Source organism: Nesoenas mayeri (genome assembly GCF_963082525.1).
Source record: "Nesoenas mayeri genome assembly, chromosome: 11".
In the NCBI taxonomy this organism is placed as follows: domain Eukaryota; kingdom Metazoa; phylum Chordata; class Aves; order Columbiformes; family Columbidae; genus Nesoenas; species Nesoenas mayeri.
The window spans coordinates 12640502-12659161 of record NC_137563.1 but is presented as its reverse complement, the minus strand read 5'-3'; the positions used below and the strand labels follow the sequence as shown (position 1 = coordinate 12659161).

General features: G+C 43.6%; 1 protein-coding gene across 1 annotated transcript in view; it reads left to right on the top strand.

The window, feature by feature from the left end:
- Positions 1-225: 225 nt before the first annotated feature.
- UACA (uveal autoantigen with coiled-coil domains and ankyrin repeats) overlaps positions 226-18660 on the top strand; it is a gene marked incomplete at both ends in the record, with an annotated part of 29823 nt that continues 11388 nt past the window's right edge. The window contains 9 exons of the mRNA XM_080351019.1: positions 226-282; positions 13376-13509; positions 14011-14099; positions 14833-14897; positions 15839-15896; positions 16379-16449; positions 16552-16658; positions 17545-17726; positions 18170-18207. Of these exons, the coding sequence (XP_080207145.1) occupies positions 226-282; positions 13376-13509; positions 14011-14099; positions 14833-14897; positions 15839-15896; positions 16379-16449; positions 16552-16658; positions 17545-17726; positions 18170-18207 (801 nt within the window). The remainder of the gene's footprint in view (positions 283-13375; positions 13510-14010; positions 14100-14832; positions 14898-15838; positions 15897-16378; positions 16450-16551; positions 16659-17544; positions 17727-18169; positions 18208-18660) is intronic.

Here is an 18660-nt window from a genome sequence, read left to right as displayed (position 1 = left end):
CCCCCTCAGGCGGCCTTTAAAATGAGGAAGTTCTTCCCCCAGTTCTGCCTGCTGATTGGTCGCGGCGCCCCGCGCGGGCGGGTGCCGATTGGTTGCGACTCCTGGGTGGGCGGGGCGGCGGGCTAGGGGTGTCGCGGCGGGCGGGGGCCGCCCTGGTCCGGCCGTGGCGGCGGGTGCGCGTGGCGGGGCCGGTGCCGCGCCCGCCCGCCCGCCCGGGGCCGCGCTATGAAGAGCCTCAAGTCCCGCCTGAAGAAACACGAAGCGATCATCGGGGGCAGCACGGTGGGTGCCGGCGGGGCTGGGGGCGGAGAGGCACCCCCAGCGGCGAGGCGGTCAGCGCTGGCTGCCTGAGGGCCGGGGACTGCTGAGCCCCCGGGTTACCGGGCGAGACTGAGCTCTGCGGGTGGGACACGCAGCTCCATGGGGAGGGGGCTGTGGGAGGAGGGCGGGGCTCTCTTTGGATGTAAGGCCGGAGAACCGAGGCGTGGGGTCTGGGGACTCCGGGAGGTGTGTGGGCTGTGGGTGCCTCGGGTGGGAGCAGTGGAAGGGGCTGGGGTGCTGGGCATCGCCTGGAGCAGAGCACAGGGCTCCTGGCTCAGTGGGGAGCTGAGGCTTTGCTGGGGACAGAGAGTGTGGGAGAGCCGGTATAACCTGGGGAGAAGCGAGTCGGTGGGCAATGAGGTTTTCTGGGTCAATTTAAGAACCTCGGCAGCGGGGGGAGCTGGGCTTCAGCGAGCTCAGGCTGTGCGGGATCAGCGGGTTCCCCTGGGTTTGGGTGCAGGGCCGGGCAGTGGGTCTCTGAGCACTGGCGTGGGGAAACGTGGATGAGCACACACACCTCACCTGGCACCAGCCCCTTGCCCAGGCCTCCCTGGCCGCTCGGAAAACAAGCATGTGAACGCATGTTACCTCTGGCCCCAGCAGAAGTTAACACCTTGGGTTTTTTTTCCATAAGATCTTTGGGAGCCACTGCTGAGCTCTGGCTGGCAACGTGCCCCAGGACTTGCCGAGATGTGTGTTCATGGCATTGGCAGTGTCTTGTTCAATGTTAGTAATGTCTGTGGCAAGATCAGAGCAATTATCCCAGGACACAGAGGGAGAATTTACTTGGAAAGTGGGCAAAAAGCTTTCAAAGTGGTTAGTGACTTTATGCAGTTGCAATTTGTGATCATCCAAACTGGGAATGCTGGGCCTGGGGGAGTCGCAGGCTCTGGGAAGCGGGTACTTCTGTGGTGGTGCCATCGTCTGTGTCTGCTTCCCCATTGCTTCCAAATCTTGGGCTAGTGTTAGATGGATTTAAGTGGCTTTATTGGTTTTCTCTTTTACTTGATTCATCTCTACAGGTGACTTTTGATGAGAGAGGTCTATTGTAGCAGAAGAAAGCTATATTTGGAAATTACTTGGTGTGGTAAATCACCTTTAATTGTGACCATTCAGTAAATGCTTCTCTGGGAGTCTGCTCTGGGTTGCACTCCTGAGCCTATTGCTGTCTTGCACTGATTTGCTGAACTTGCCGCTGGCTACATGGAACTGCGGAAAAGGGCAGGTTGATACGATATGCTGACTTGTATCAGTTGTCTTTTAATATATGAGCTGTCTTTTAAAATACCCCTGCAAATTTGTATTGGATCTGAACCTAGGACTTGAAAATAATAGCTCATTTGAAAGATATGTAGATATTCAGGCTTGTGAACTGCTGACTGACCTCGTCTGACACAAGGACAGCTCAGCGTGGAAGCGTATCATTGTGCACAGGAGTGATTCACAAGTCTGTTATGATGCTCTGTAATGTGTAGGCTGGCACTGCTTTATGTGATTCATTAGTTGTCCTATACTTCAGAACTATTTGTTATTTCAGACTAAGCCTACAATATTTAAATTTCAATGCTTACAGCATTCATATTTGTTTTTGAATAGATGTGGAGATTTTTCACTTCTGTAGGTGAAGGCTCAACAAGCCTTCCTTTCAAAGTAGGTTTGAGCAGCATTAGTGCTTTTAAGAGCTGAAGTTATTCTGAAATACATGAAGGAAAATTACTTTCACCATGATCCTTTAAAACCAAGGGTTTGTACCCATAATGTACTCATTTCCCCTGTTTATTATGTGTTTTAGTTATGCGATCGCTCCACTGGCTAACCAAACACCAACTTACAACCTTGTATATAGGGAAAAAAAAACTTCATCTGCATGGGTGGGTGTTAATAGTGCGGCCGAATGGGGATGGTTGGGAAAAGCCGGGTCGCTGTTTATGAAGGAGGGGAAGTGGGTGAGAGTCCTGCCAGCCCCAGTTCCACAGGTCTGCTGGAAACCAGTAAAAGAGCTGCCTGTTGGAGAAACCTCATCCCTCTCCTGTCCCCCCCTGCCCAGTGCTATTTCCTGGGGGGCGGAGAGAAACTTAATCCCCTCATCACGCTTCTGAAATTTTTCCTCCAGGTTAAGGTAATAGTTACGCGCCCTCTCTGATCTCCTGGGAACGGCTTTCTTACCTGTCTCATGATGGAGGGAAGCTGCGAAAAGCAGCAGAAAGTAAAAATGATAGTTAATACCAATTCTGCAATTATCCAGAATGTTGTGTCTGAAAATGGAATTATCTGATTTTTGCCAGCTCCAGCTGGCTGGTGCTTGGAAAATAATCCGAGCGGCCTGTTCAGTAACTTCGGTGCTCTGAATAGTGAGACAAATGCTCCTCGTTTCCCATGGTGGAGCCTGGAGACTTTAAGAGCAGATTCTGTGGTGCACGAAGCCTCCAGGGCACGTTCGTCACTGTCAGTCAGAGAATGATGCCTCATTCACCTCCATTTATGAGATGGATTTTAATTAATATAGTCACTCCTGTTGGGCTGACTGCAGCAGCATGTGCTGCTGGTATTTCTGAGATTCCAAAATACATGGATGTTTGTGATCTAGTTTGTGTTTAGAAAATGTGTTCTTCAAGTAAAGTTAGAAGTTCTGTCTGTAGCTGTACACAGAAGAAGCAAATAGGAAATGCCCATGGGTTCATTTTTCTTGAGAAGATGCTGGGAAAAAGGTTGGTTTATTGTTTGACAGTTATTTTTGTTTCAGACCTTTGCTAACTGATCCTCACTGACTGTTGGCTTCTGTGGGTGGTCAGGAAGGGTTGCCTACTTATTTCTTTTTTTTTTAGCACTTGTCAGATAGCTATGGAGGTGTTCTGTGAAATTTGAGGTGCCTCATTGTATGAACGTGGGGGAGCCAGAGCTGTGTCCCTGTGCCGGGTAGGGCTGCTCTCGCTGGGGTTGTTTGCATCCCAAGATACAACGTGAAAGCCAGAGCTGGCCCGAGATACACACTTCAGAAATCAGCAGCGCTGCCCACGAGTCATGAGAAGGAGCAGATGTGAAACCACGTGAAGGCCTCTATCAATCCTTTCTTCTCCAGGAAAAGTGATGTTGGTTTGTTTTTAATTAAGAGAAACAGAACATGATATATAATTAGCAGAAACCATTGTGCAAGAAACAAAGGCAGACATCTGAGTGCTTGGCCTGGTATGATGATCTGTGGTTATTAAATTAATATCTGGTTAAGTTCTGTAGTTAGTGACAGCTGAACTTGTTTAAGGTTGTGGAGACTGCCCAGTGCTGTTAACTGGGTGACTTTCCCCTGTGTAAGGAGGGAACTCTGTGGATTGACCCAAAACACAATTAACAGCAGAGGTAAGGTACCACCTCTTGTTCTGATCCCACCATTTTTATTAAGGGAATGGAAGAACTCTGTCTGAATATGATGATTAATCAGCAACACTCTATCTCTGTATGTACAGCAGGGTAACTTTGTTAAAAATGATTTGTAGCACCAGTGTGCTGTGGAATACACACCAGTAACTGAAGGAATAAAGTAAAAACTGATGTTTGGTAACCTAGTTTGAACTGACCATGCAAGATCACTCCTGTGTTGAACTTCTTAAACAAAACAAACTCGTGCTGCTGGTAACACGCATCAGTTCGTAAATGAACAAGATTTTCATGGCACTTTGTCACCTCTCTGCTTTGTGCAAGGACGGAACAGTTTCTGTTGGCCATGCTGATCACAATGCTATGATCTATTACCAGAATTTTTCCAGCATTGCTGCTGTTGGCCGGAGCAAAGTTGCTTTTCCCTCTCCCCATTTGTGGATGCGCGGAGGTGACTTTGCAATCCCATCTTCAGGCAGCCCAGCCTAGAGTCAGCACCACTGTCATATTCAAATATCAAACCTTAGGCTGTGGTTGTTCTTTAGGGTATGTTTGCATTCCAGAAAGCTTTATTGAGGCTCATGTTAATGTGTTTGTTCCTTGGAAAAAAAAACCCTTTGTGATTCATTTGCATTTAGTTAAATAGAATTATGTGCTTGTTTGATGTTTGTGGTTGCTGTTGAAGAAACATGAGTTCAGTCAACATGTGCAATTTTTGGTACAGCAAAAGCTTTGTGGTACAGCCTTTTTGCAGGTGCATTGTAATTTTCAGGCTTGTTACAAAGAAGGGTTATTTGTTAATGCTTTATCATTTTGGAATGTAGCAATTAAAAATATTTTGAAAATTGGAGGTACAGCGAGTGCAAGTGTACAGGTTAGATGTCCTTAGCTGCTTTGCAGACGTAATTGCGCAGATAAGGCTGGTTATCTGTTTCAAGTTCATCTGACCTTTTGCTCAGATACAACTTAAGTAGTACTCATCAGTATTTAAATATTAATATTCATTAGCAAGCAAATTCTTGCAATATCTGAGAGACTGATACTGTCTACATATTTTCATTACTTAATGGAGGCCGCACAGGACTGAGTCAGACCGTTCCCTTCTCCGCGGTGTTCCCTTCTCCGCGGTGTTCCCTTCTCCGCGGTGTTCCCTTCTCCGCGGTGTTCCCTTCTCCGCGGTGTTCTGTGCACACATGTTTGAGGCTGTGTGAGGAATGTAATAGTCAGGTTGTGTTTCATCACCCCTGATAATTTCCGATGCTCCATTATTAATAAATGGAAGTATACAAATCAGTTGGTCGTGCCCGAGCGGTGATGCTCTCCTTGCTGTCAAAGGGCAGTGTTCTTTGATGTGTGTAAATGCAGCCCCAGTTAATGTAAAACGTACTCAGACTGTTTTAAAATGCAGCTCCAAACCCACAGGCTTGTTCCCAGAGTGCGTAAGTAGTTCAGATCGCTTTTGTTAGTGTCCAAGTGGGTCTGTATCTCAGGGCAGAGAATTTGAGGATGTTTTGTCAATAAGGTGCACTTGAGTTGTATGCTGGCAATACATGAGGAAATTGTGTTTAAAACTCAAACCAAACCAAATTGAGTATGCTTCCTTTGGGAGCTATATACAGCGGTCTTTGACGCTTGCACTGTATCTTGTGCTGTTGTAGCTGATGCTGGTGGTTTTTCTCCCTACCCCAGCTGGTTGGTACATGTCACTCCTTGCAGATGGACATATGCTATTTGTGCTATTTGACACAGATTTAAGCACCTGTGATGGTTTTGAGAGGACTATTTGACACGCTACTTGGATAGCTGGAAGGAGATTTGAGTATTTTCCTGATACTTAATAACTTGATCTTGATGTGATATGCTAACTTGTAGTAGGAAGAAAAATGCCTTAATAATAGGGTGAAATAATGAACGTTTCTGGTGAGGTTTTAGATGGTTACTACTTGTTTTGCCGTAACGTGTTCATTAGGAGACTCTTACCTGTATGAGTTACAGGATGCAGTTATATAGAACCAATCCATGCAACAGCATGACTGTTACTATGGGTTCTTGACATAAGCATTTTGTGAGCGCTGCAGAACCAGAGCAGGCCTAGGAAGGCTGTTATTTTTGACCGCTTGTTACATGAAGCCTCACCCACTTTATAACATTCAATGACTTTTCCCGTAGATGGAGAAATGGCAGTAAATGAGGTGATAACATGCTGCGTGTGGGAACCTGCGGCTGAAACAAGAGCCCTCTATTCAAGCTGGGGCTGGTTTTCCCTTTGCAGACTAAACAATCCCTCTTACTCCTGTGGTTTTAAACTCCAAACAATTTGTATGTGAATACAGACACATCCTCATAAGCAAGATGTGCTTATAAAATATCAAATGCCATTCCATCACGCCCTCCTAGCTGAGCTCACCCTTTCCTAAACCTGATATGTGCAGGATTTCCAAGGGAACTGCAGATGAGCCAGACGCTGCAGGACAGGGGGTATTGGCTGATGTGCATCTGTACCAGAGGGGGAAGCTGCACCTGGTGCACGTCTTTAAAAAATAGTTTCAGTAGCTTAACCTGTCCTTTCATTTTGTCACTTTGTGCAGTTTTTAAATAAATCAAACTACTTCAAAAGCAACTGTCATTTTGTGCCATAAAGTAAATCACAGGGTGTGTCTGTTCAGACGTTGGTTTTAATCACAAATGCACTCTGACCTCTGTAGAACGAGCAGGAAAATTGCATGTGCAGGCTGACAGGTGAGCAGAGCCTGTCCTTCTCAGTGGTGCTCGGCTTCCAGAACACATGTGTTTCGAATGTCTCCCGCTTTTCTCTGCGGGAAACCGCATGGGACCTAAACTGGAAAAATCAGAATCTTGTGACAAAGATGGGCCTAAAATTAATAATTCTTGGTCTCTTCTTTGACAAGTTATTCTATTTAATGACCTTCACAGACTTTAGAAACTGCAGTTGTAGTTTTGTAACTGTTCCCATAAAAATATGATGTTAGTGTTTTTTTGTCTAGATAACTTTCAGGACCACTGGTATATTTGTGAGCAGTTGCTGTAGGTGGGGGTGGTGGGTTTGACCAGAGCTCTGTGCTCAGGGTGGTTTATGTGCTTATGTCACCCGCTAATGGCATTAGAGGAGGATGTGTCCCCATTGGGTTTTTCCACTAATGGGATTATCTGCCTGGCCCAACAGTGCCGGGAGCTGGTTCACTTTCACAGGTTTATGTCAGCTTTCAGGATGAAGGCTTTAAGAACTGCTTTGAATTACAGCTGGTATTTCTGAAGTGAGTTAAATGACTGCTAAAGACTGCCCATGTTTTATTTAAATATGCTGTTTATTATGTGTCCAGTGTTTTGCAGCTATGTAGGCAAAAGCGTTTGGAGACTCTGGATGAGCAATAATTCCCAGTTCAGGTGCGAGTTTCCTGAGCAATACTTCTATTTCAACAACAACTTAATTTGTAATTATTTTTTCCGCTGCAACAGTAAGACCAGTATTTCTTGTGGCCCTGGCCCTGTATTATCTTTTCAAAAAAGGTTAGTGCATTCTCAAACAGGAGTCGTTCCTCATGAATTGTGCTCAGACTGATGAGCAGAAATCTCTTCTTGTGGGTTTTTTGCTGCCATGAAAAGTCTTGAAAGTTCCATTCTGGCTTCTAGAATTTTACTCTGGAGAATACTCAGGTTGAGAAGTCTAAGCAGAGGAGCTGCTGGGATTTGAGTGTTGTGAATTGTTTTCCAAAGGCCTGCAGGGCTGGGATCTCTGTCCCATGTGAGTCCCTGTAACCCCAGTATTATTATTTCCTCTTGTGTCTTGGGTGCTTTATTAGCTCAGGTTCCTGCGTGGGGACCTGTGGGTGGCCGGGTGTGTGGGGATCCTGTCCCTGCTCCAGGAACACCACCTGCTTTGCTTTTTGTGCTTGAGACAGAGAATGTGCTCAGTAACTCCATGCTCAGATTCCATAAGTATGGTGCTGTCTTTATTTATTGATAAACATGTATCCTTGAACAATAAAACTTTAAGCATTATCTTTGCTAGTTGCTTCTCAGGTTGTCAGCAGTGTACAAATGTATATATATATATATTTTAGCAACACTATGCACTTTCCACTGCCTTCAGTAACTAGAACATATTGTCTGGGTTTGCTCAGAAAAGCGAGGGTAATTAGTCTGGGTACCAAATATGTCATGAGTGTAAATATCTCTAGCAGCCATCGTTAGTGGTCTCACTGCTCTCATCTTTAAATACTTAATCATAATGATGAGTGAGGAACAGCCTGGGTTTCCAGGCCTGGAATTTGAAGAGTCTCCTATAAACCTGGATTCTGAATGATACCATGTGTTCTTCTCAGCAAATAGCTCAGGGTGTTGATTTGATGTTTGTTACCTGCTGGCTGAAAGCATTGCAGAGTGGGAGGCTGTAGTCATGTTATGTGATGGTCCAAAGGTACCTTTGAGATGAGGATTGCGGGTAGGTAAAGTAGTTTGACTTCTCATCTGCTAAATATCTCATAAGATAAGAGATTTTGGGCCCAGAGAATAGAAACAGGTAATTGTTCATGCAGCATGTAGTTACCTTGTACAGTCCCTTACCAAAGCGTGCTGAGGATGCTAAAAGCTTACCTGTACTTGAGAAAAAAATGGATAAGTTAACAGAGCAATTAATTCAGAATTATTAAGCTTGTAGGTAGATTCCCTCTAGTCCAGGAAGTTTAAGGCATTGGTTGAATGCTAGGAGAACATTTGGGAAAGAATTCTGTGCTTGTTTAGTTTACTTTTTCTGAGCACTGTGTGTATCTCCAAGGGCAGTATGATACCAGATGGATGGACAGTGTGTGTGCACACCTGATGTGTCTGCTCAATATCGAGCCCTCAAACTGAGGGCACATCAGATAGAAGCTGATAGGAACAAGCATTACTTTTGATCCCAGCCAGATGGTGGAGATGGAATATTCTCTTATCTTTGGAGACCTGGAGCTGGGAAGAATTCTTGGCAGGCTGAGCTTAGGAAAAGCAGGTGCTGTGTGTTAAGAGAAAATGGGCAATATTTGCCTTAGCTAGGTGTCTGTGGTGGGTTTGGTGATTTAGCACCTCTGGAGATCTGTGCTGCTGCTATAGCTGATTAATGGTCTTTGTTCTGAAAAAAAATAAAATCTGAATTAGGTTTCAAACTTTGGTTACACTGAAAGAATGCAACACAAGCACATTTCCTGAGTTTCCACCCTTCGGTCTGAGAGTCAGCTGCCGTGGAGAGCAGTTGAATGGGTGTGAGTTTGCAGCTGGGCCCTGTTCACTGGAGCTGCTCTGAGGGCTGCGCCGAGGGTGGCGGGGCAGCAGTGGGGACACACTTTAGCAAGCCCGGATCCGGTGGTCAGGACTGTCTTGAGAGGGTCTTCAGCATGAAGGGGCTGCAGGGGGAGTGCAGCTCACGAGTGTCTGCAGGTGGATTAAAATGGAGACAAGGGAAAGCTTTGGGATGGTTAAATCAAAGACTGCACACCTGGAAGCGATAGTCTTACTGAGAGAGTTTCTCACTAAACCGATTTCAGTTAAGGTGTGGTGTGTGTTTTGCAAAGCGTATTTATTTTTCCCCCTAAATGCCATTTTTAGCTTGAGCATACAGACTTGGTTCTGGTCAGAAGATAACTGGAGATGACACAGTCCTCCTGGTGATCCCTGTGCTGTCTTGGAGTGGCTCTGTCACGCAGGCAGTAATTACAGAGGACTCTTGGAAGGTTCTGCTCAGAAACACATTCATGCTGCGAGGTCAAGGGCTGGTGCTCAGCAAATGATGTGGAATAGTTTAGAAGCTGCTGGGAAAGACTCAATTTGTGCAGATACGAGTGAGTGATTTTAAAAATCTCTTTCTCGAGAAGACCCATTGGTGAGGTTATTTGCAGTCTCCTACGTGTGTCCTCCGGGGAGTGTGGATGTGGTTTTCCGGGCTCTGCACCATGTTTCTGTCCTGCACACAGAACAGCACATTGCTTGTCATGTTGACCTAGTCCTCTGAATATGGCACTTGGGAGATCTCCATTTAAATTTAAGGCTTGTGAGAGTCTCAGTCTGCCCTGCTGTTAATCGACGTGCTGTCTGTTTAATGTTTTGACAGCCTCTGTGACTCCTCTCATTTCACATGTTGGGAGACAGGCTGGCAGCAGCAGTAAGCTGAAACCAGGTTCTATTCAGAATGGGTTTCATCATTGGAAAAGAGGTGTTGTGTGGTTGTGTTTTTTGTTTTTTTTTTTTAAGCAGAAGCATGTGTGTTTTCTAATTTAAAATCGGTTACATTTCTGTCAAAATAAGATCATGCATTCCATCTGCTCCACAGTTGTAACTGTCTGCAGTCTGATCATGAGTCTGGTTTCGGCTTTGTGGTGTGGTGGAATGGGAAAAAATTACTCCTGCGAGTATTTCAGTCCTCCTGTGTTATTAGTGGTGACACGTATGACCTTCATTAATGTCAGCGGACAGTTAATTTGACCAATGTGTTTGTTATTTTAAAGTGAGTGTTTGCATGTCTGCAGAACATAACACTGTAGTAAAGTTTCATGCATGCTCGTCTCGTTAGTTAAGGTTGAATCTAAAATGCATTACTCAGGGCACGGGCATGCGGAGAATGTATTAATAGCTATTGCTTTCTATTGCTCAGCTATCAAGTACTGGATTATCAGAAAATAGATCTGGGCTGATGAGACTGTCTACGTATTGTTTACGAGATATTTCGGCTCTGGGCAATATTTACTAGTGAGTTGGAGTCGCTCTGGCGTCTGTCCTCGCACACCCACTGCTCGGGAGGGTTTTCTTGGGCCGCTGGGCTGGACAGGCAGAGCAGCTGGGCCAGCAAAGGCTGGGGTTAGCCCATCTTTTTTTTAAGAGCTATGAAGTCTGAAGATGATCCTGAAGATGGAGAAAATCTCCTTGGGGACCCAAGCTAAGTGAAGGATGGAGCAGGGCGAACTGAGGGCGGTGCAGAGAATCCCTTTCTCCAAGCGCCCTGTGTGAGCTGCGCTCAGCGCTGGGAGCTGCGGCGGTTTGGAACTTGATGCGAGATAAAGCGATTGCTTCTGGCAGCACCACGGGGCAGGTTCCACGATGATCTGTTGGTTTTCTTGTGCAGCCAAAGACACAGTAGGTATCCTGGGTTTCACATCAGTGGCAGTAGCTTGCAACTGCAAAAATGCAAAAGCTTGAATTTTGTAAATGTTTTGTAACGGTTTCTTTTTAATTAATGTGTGTTATATCTGTCTTTAACTACTCTTCCTGTGAGGAGCTTTCCTTGCTTGGGTGACATGATTTCATTTACTACCTATAGAAAATGGATACAATTTATTTAAGTGTTACAACCATAGAGCTGGGGGGAAAGATTTGTTTTGTTTGTTTGTTTTTAAATAACACTCTTGTTAATGAGAAGACTTATGAAATAGGGGCAAGGCATGGTTGTTAAAAGGTTTTCCATAGGTTTGAGTGAGTTTGTGCTGCAGGTATAAGCTGCGAAACTCAGCAACCTAAACCTAGAGGCAAACACGCAAGAAGTGAGCACTTTCCTCTCAGGATGTGAAATGTGTCTTGTGCAAGAGGATTTGGAGGAAACAGAGTTCGATGCTTTGTCTGTGCTGTTTCTAAGGTATTTAAAAATAAAAGGTAGGGCGTTCTAGCAGAGGGAACTTTGCCAGGTCCCCACAGCGTGTGCAGCTTTGCAGTGAAGGGTCATGTCACCAAAGCTGTGACTTCCATACACCAGCCAGGCTGCCTCGGCTTTTAAGCTAATGGGTGTTTTAATTGATTGACAGATCGGTGCTGCACTTTAGCTGGGCAACACTAGTGGTTGTAATTTCATTAGATGTCTATTTTTATTACTTCGTGTCACTTTTAGCAAGTATTGTACTGAGTAAGCTGTTGCTAAGACTTCATGACTACTGTAATCTTGTTTGTCGTGAGAACAGGGAATAAAGATAATGATGATTACAACTCAGTTATACAAATCGTTCTGCAGATGCAGGGGGCTGGGGGGTGTACTGTTTTTATATCTCCTCTTTTATGAGCAGACCCTGCTCTGGGTGAGGGTAGATCTTGCTGCAGCTCTGGGCTGCACTCTAAGAACCGGCTCTGGATCCTGCCACTGGGGATCTTCCAGACTTTAGTGCATTAGATCCTGAAAAATATTGGTCTTTGCTGTCAAGACAGTCTTAAGGAGAAGGTAGTTCTGTCTTGATAGAATGCAGCTGCATTTTTTTAATATGAAGATTGTACATGGATTTTGTATCTCTTTTTGTTTCTGCTTTCACGTGAATACTGTAAAGACATTTGTGTAGTGGGTTTGGTGCTTTAAGGAGGCAGAAGGGTGTGTTGCAACGAACCCAACATGAATGGTATGGGATTGATAGGCTGCTCTCTCACTTCAAGAAACAAAAAGTGTTTTTAGCTGCTCTATTGTGGAACTGATAAGGCTTACCAGTTTTAGTGTTCTTTATTGAGTGAGCTGTGGAACGTCTGATTCACAGTGATAAGTAACTTCATGCATCTATAGGCTGTGTATGCCTCACTGTTATCAGTAAATTATTTTGCTGTGTAGAGTTAGATTTGAATGTAATACTCCTTTATAAGCCTTTTTCTTCTGTTGAAAGCTTCTTGAATATCAAGTCGTCAGTGTCCAGCTTGGCTGTGAGGTTTGTCACCAAACAGAATATCCTGAAAGTGTAAAGCAATTCAGAAAGGATGATTTAGGCAGCAAAGAGAACAAGCTCTGCATTTTGGGGTGGGATGCTTGACCTGTGATCTGAAATTCTAAATTTGAAGTAAACAAGGAAAAAGTGGGGGGTGCTGAATGTCTGAGACTGAATGCATGGTGCTCTATTTATAACTGACTTGGACTTTCTTTGCTCTTCACGTTGCTTTGGTAATTGCAGGCAATTTAGAGCTATAAACTTTCATAGAATCACAGAATCCCAGGTTGGAAGGGACCTCAAGGATCATCTGGTCCAGCCTTCCTTGGCACAAGCCCGGTCTAGACAAGCTGGCCCAGTGCCCTGTCCGGCTGAGTCCTAAAGTGTCCCATGGTGGGGAATCCGCCACGGCCCTGGGGACATTATTCTCATTGTGAAAAATGTTCCTCTTGTGTCCAGTCGGAATCTCCACAGGAGTGACTTGTACCCATTACCCATCACATTCTTTGAATTTCATTCCACAGCTCAATAGGTGTTCATCTCTTCAATATCACATTTAGCTAAATTTTGACCCTTTGAACAGTGAGGAGAAAGTGCGTCATCTTGCATATTTTTAGTGCATCCTGTCTGATGTTAAAATCTGAAAACTGCTTGGGACCTGGTTCAGCTTCATTTGAAAATAAGGATGGGGAACTACTGTGTGTGGCTTTAGTTTTAGGCCTATTAGATAGAACAAAGCAGAATGAGGAAAACCAGAGAGGTTTGATCCTGAAGGTCCAAAGGACCAAAGTGTCTTACCCAGACTGTATTGGAGCACTGCACATGCAATGCTAAAGCCTGACTGAAAAGCTGCAGTGACATTGTACATAAATAAGCATCTCAACAGGTACAACTCTGTTTGCAAACCAAGGCATTTTTGATTGTATTCCCCATATTGCAAATGATTCAGCCTTTTATTGAACTTACTCTAGTAGATCGATGGTGTACCATAAGCTCACTTGCATTTCTAATTCTCTCTTACTCAGCTGAACACAGACTGGAACAAATATGATGACAGGTTAATGAAAGCAGCTGAAAGGGGCGATGTGGAAAAGGTTCAATCCATCCTTGCCAAAAAAGGAGTCAGTCCTAGTAAACTGGATGTGGAAGGGAGATCTGCGTAAGTAACTGCCAGTCCTCCAGTTATACTGTTGGGAAGGTGCTGAAATTTATTCGATTCCTAAATCTTGCTGCTGCTTTAAAAACTCTTTTTTAAATGTATAACCCTATATAACACACCATGGTAGATTCTAACCTCATCTAAACTGGAATACCAGGTAGCTAGAATGTCAAATTCTTATAAACAATCCTCAGTTCAAAATGAAGATCAGTCTTAAATACCTGATCTTGCCAGATTTGACTGCTAAAGAGAACAGGAAGCATATTGGTTTTCACCTGGCTCACTGATTCAAGGTAAATGATAATTACTTCTCCAAAAAGTAATCTTGTTCCTTCAAGTAAAATCTATGAAACTCTTAACAGGATTTGGACGCCATCCAAAGCTGAATTTGTGTTGCATGATGCATTCAATATGCAGCTGTTTGCTTTGGCTTTCCTGATAAATATTACCATTTTTGTCTATAAAACAGTTGTACTTAAGCAAGGTATTTTCTGTTTTCAGATTCCATGTTGTAGCATCCAAAGGCAACCTGGACTGCTTGAACACCATCCTTGTTCATGGAGTTGACATCACGGCCACCGACGCTGCAGGTAGGATTCTGCGAAGGGCTATGAGCCACCTGCAAATGTTCTCAGTTTGGTTTTGATTGTGGAGTGGGATTAAGCTGAGCTATAGGATGAATGTTCTTCCTTTCCCTGTGGTTGGAAAAAAAGTTGTTGTTTATGTGACCCGTTGCTGAACTTAGAGGAAACTGGTCATGTCCAGTAATATAAGTTCTGCTGCATGTTGGGGCATTCATGAACGTGTGAGCTTTGGTTTTGTGCTGTGATTACTGTATATATATGTAGTCTACCCCAGTCTCACTGGTGAGATCAGTATTTCTGGTCAAGAATAACAGTATAGGAACTATTTTAAATGAATTTGTGTTCACTTACATACTAAATGCATTTGACAGAGACTTGTGAAGTACAGTACACAATGAGGATTAGAATTAAATGGTATGGTAGGTGTTGGTGCAGCCATCCCAAGCCCTCTGAAATTCAGAATGCCACTGTACTACCTTCTTGATTTGCACGTGCAATACCAGAGTTTGCAGTAACAGAGCAGATGGAATTACAGGGGAGGCAGACCACAGGGTTTTGTTCAGATGAAATAAACTATGCTAATGCTTTTAGTGAAGAACAAATGAACTTCTTATGAACTTAATGTTATGTGATTAGTAATAGAGTTTGAGAAACAACATCAGCATGTTAAATTTGTGTGCAGTAATTCTAAATGCATGTTCAAAATAGATCCTGAATTGCTGTTAATCTCTCTTTTTAGGTAGAAATGCGTTGCACCTAGCTGCAAAATATGGACATGCTTTGTGTTTGCAGAAGCTGTTGCAGGTACTGAAAAGTACAACTTGTCTATTGTTATGGTTTTTATTCTTGAGAGGGTAAAAGGTGATCTTAAACATACTGATTTGAAATAGGGATATACCAGTAGTCTTAAAAAAAACAAAAACAAAAAACATTAATTTAAAAAAAAAATAAGTTGGTCATGGGGAAAAGTCCTTTTCATATTAAATAACAGGTTGTGGCTGAAAGAGTGCTAAAAGAAAATAAGCTTTTTTTTCTTCTCTTCACGCAGACAATCAAATCAAGTTGTAGTTTCTACCCCTTAGAGAAAAGGGAATTAAGTGTCTTTTAAAGGCTAGTTCACCTTTTCTGAATACATTTGCATTTACGAACAGTAACACTGAAGGGCCTGCTCAGGAGTAGTGTTTTCTTCAAAAGATGGGCATCTATATCCAGTCATCTTTCATTAATGAAACAATATTGTGTGGTTTTCTTAGCTTTGTGTGATTATCTCTTCATTTATTCCTGGGGTCAGTTGTTGCTCACTTGAATTTTTTTGAACTTTCAATGGATTCTCTTCATCTTCTGTTCCCTTGGTGCGTGTCTGCACGCAGATATAAGCAGAACATTTTCTGTGGAGTGCCAGAACTAGTAGCAGTACTGGTAGCAAAGGGGTAATGACAAGTAGCAGAGAATTTTCACCATAGTGAATGAACATTTGAAGTGTTTGTGAAAAGTCCATGATGAATTACATTTTCTTTCCAAGGTCTTAATTTACTTCTATGAATTTTCTTCAATGCATGTAGAACACCGAAGAGCACATACCCATAGCTCTTTCTTTCATGTATGTTGGTATATTTGTAAACTGCAAACTTTTTTTTTTTTTCTTAATTCAGTTTTTATTGCTTTAATTCAAACCTCAAAACATGTAATGTTTTGTAAGTGCAATCTGAATCCTAATTGACAACCGGAATTACTTATTCTAACAGTACAATTGTCCAACGGAGAATGTGGATCTTCAAGGGAGAACTGCTCTTCACGATGCAGGTAAAAGGTTTTGCTTTTTGATAACTAATATGAAATCTAGATCTGATCAATTTGCAGATGGGCCAAATTCTTCTTTTAATTTTCATGACTGCAGTAGGGAAAAATGGTTTACGTTCTCGTGACATTTGTCCTCAGTAGCAAACTTGTTAACAGACTAGCAGAGGTTGGAGGTCTGAAAGTCTCTTTGCTCATAAATCCTCTATACAATCTTAAACAAGTATCAGGAGCAGTGTTTCAGAGCACTGATGTTAGTAGGGTAAGATACCTTTACTTTGGATTGTCTGGCTCCTCCTAATGCCGTGCCGTGTCTTGAACGGTTGTGTTTGATTTCTTTCATGTTCTTTTGAGATAGTTGTGTGAGAACTAAGTCCCAGAGTCCCTAGTTGCATGAGTTTTTGTGAATCATTTGCACCCACGGAGGTGTGGGGGCTCTCGGGCAGTCTGTTTTCAGCAGCACAACCTGCTCTTTCTTCTCTTGACAGCTATGTCCGACTGTTCCTCTAGCATACAACTCCTGTGTGATCATGGGGCCTCGGTGAATTCCAAGGATGGAGTAAGTTGCTGCTTGTTGCATTCTCCTGTTCAAACCCTGCTGGAGTGCCTGTGTTTCTCCTGCTTTCTCTCCCTTTCCTTACTTCTTCTCCTGTCTCTCCAGGACGGGAGGACACCGCTAGTGCTGGCCACGCAGATGTGTCGTCCCATGGTTTGCCAGCTCCTCATAGACAGAGGAGCGGATGTTAATGCCAGGGACAAACAAAACAGGTAATGCATGCAGGGACTTGTCAGGTGCCTGCTGACATTTAAAGGTTAGAAAGCTGATCCTTGGCTCTCAGGCTACAGAGTAAATATGCTAAATTCAGTGAAAAAGAACCTGGGATTTAGTTCAGAAGTAGATGTGCCAATTCAATAATGCAGATAAGCTTGGCCTTTTTGTTACTTTTCTTGCGTCCAAAACACATATAGGCTTGTTACTGCTGGCAGAGAAACTGCAGTTGGTTGATTTAAGGGCTGGCCATCCAAAACTGCACATTGCACACTTTGGTATCTGTGCAAAGTGGGTCACTGCAGAAGTGGTGCTTGAGTGTCACTGGAGCTCCTAAGGGGCTAAGGGCCCTGAAATGTTTGCTTCTGTATTCTTGGAGTGGGAACAGGGGAGGGGGTTCCTGTCTGGAGCTGCTCCTTCTGCAGGCTGTTTCTTGGAGGGGGATGGCTGCCCCATGCCCAGCGACGTGCGGTGGCTGTGGGACAAGCATGGTGCTCCCATGGTGTCCTGAAGCTGCCACGTGTTCAGAAGGCATTGCCAGGGCTCCCAAGCACTCACCCCCCTCAACTTTGTGTAAACTTCTTGTCTTGTTTGTTGAGTCTATTGACATTTGTATCTAAATAGAGAGGAAGCCAAAAATTGTATGAGTTACTGGATGGCTCTCAAAGGGTTTATGCTGAATTTCATGAAAGTACTGCTATTATGTGTTTTGTTTTTGAACAAATATTTAAACATTGGCTAAATGACTTTTTAAAACTTAGTTTCCTCTCTTGATAGAGGACAGATTCCTTGAATCAAGTTTCTGTGGTTAGACACGAGTGTATGAAGGGTTATTTCTGGAAGTGATTGCTCCGTTAAGTGTGACACAATCTGTTCCACCCTCAGGACTGCCCTCATGCTAGGCTGTGAATATGGCTGCAAGGATGCAGTGGAAGTTTTGCTCAGAAACGGTGCCGACGTTAGTTTGACTGATGCCCTGGGTCATGACTGTGCTTACTATGCCAGAATTGGTGACAATATTGACATTTTGGCTTTAATAAAAGCTGCTGTTGAGGATTCCAGCAAAGGTATGAGGAACAGGGCTATAACAATTTGCTGTTATTCTTTCATTTGAATTGTCTGTGTGCTCACTGCTATGTCTTCAGGAAACTTCTTTGGAGGGCAGCTGCAGTCCTTTAAACAAAAAGGTGCTAAACCGCCTGTTTGGAAGGGGAAATAAGGGGAAAGAAGGCTTTTGGGGTTGGTTTGGTTTTAGTAAAGCCTTTAAGGCTAATGCAGGCTGTGAGGTCTCAGGCATTAACATTGCTGAACCTGTCATTGCAGTTATTTAGCCTTATTTGTAGAAAACCTTTGTACTTGTGAATGTTTCTGTATTTGATTAACTGAGGGTAGTGGAATTTATTTCTTTATGTCCTCTCAAGGCAGAAACTTGATAGAGGTAGCTGGATGTGTTGCATGGGTCTGAATGAAATGCATTTCTTAACTTTGTGTTTTTGTGGTGCTTTTTTAGCAAGAGATGCTGTGAAGAAAGGGCAGCCAGAACAGAAGGTAAGGCTGGTCATACAAAGTGTCTCCTAAGACTAGTTTTTGAAGAAGGTGTCAGAGGACACACAGCACTAGTGAAGCTTCCTTCTTGTGGAGTACTATGCCCTTCAGTTTTCCTATTGCTATGAGATCATGTTGGGGTACAGGGTCCAGAAAGACAGGAGATGTTAGAGGTCACTGTTCATTTTCAGTAACTTTCTGCTGTCTAGAACTGGATGTGAGTTATTGCTGAATGAGGGTTTGTTTGTCACTGCAGCATCTTCAAAAGCTGGTTGTTCTGCAAGAGTGTCCCCCAGCTTATGTCACCAGTGTGCAGTGGGGACACTTTATGTTGTAGAAACAGATGGGGTAGGGGAATAAAACGGAATTGTTTTTAACTGACCTAACAAGACTTTTTCTTTCTTTTTTTTTTTTTTTAAATTCAAATTTTAATTCAGATGTTTGGTATATATGTCA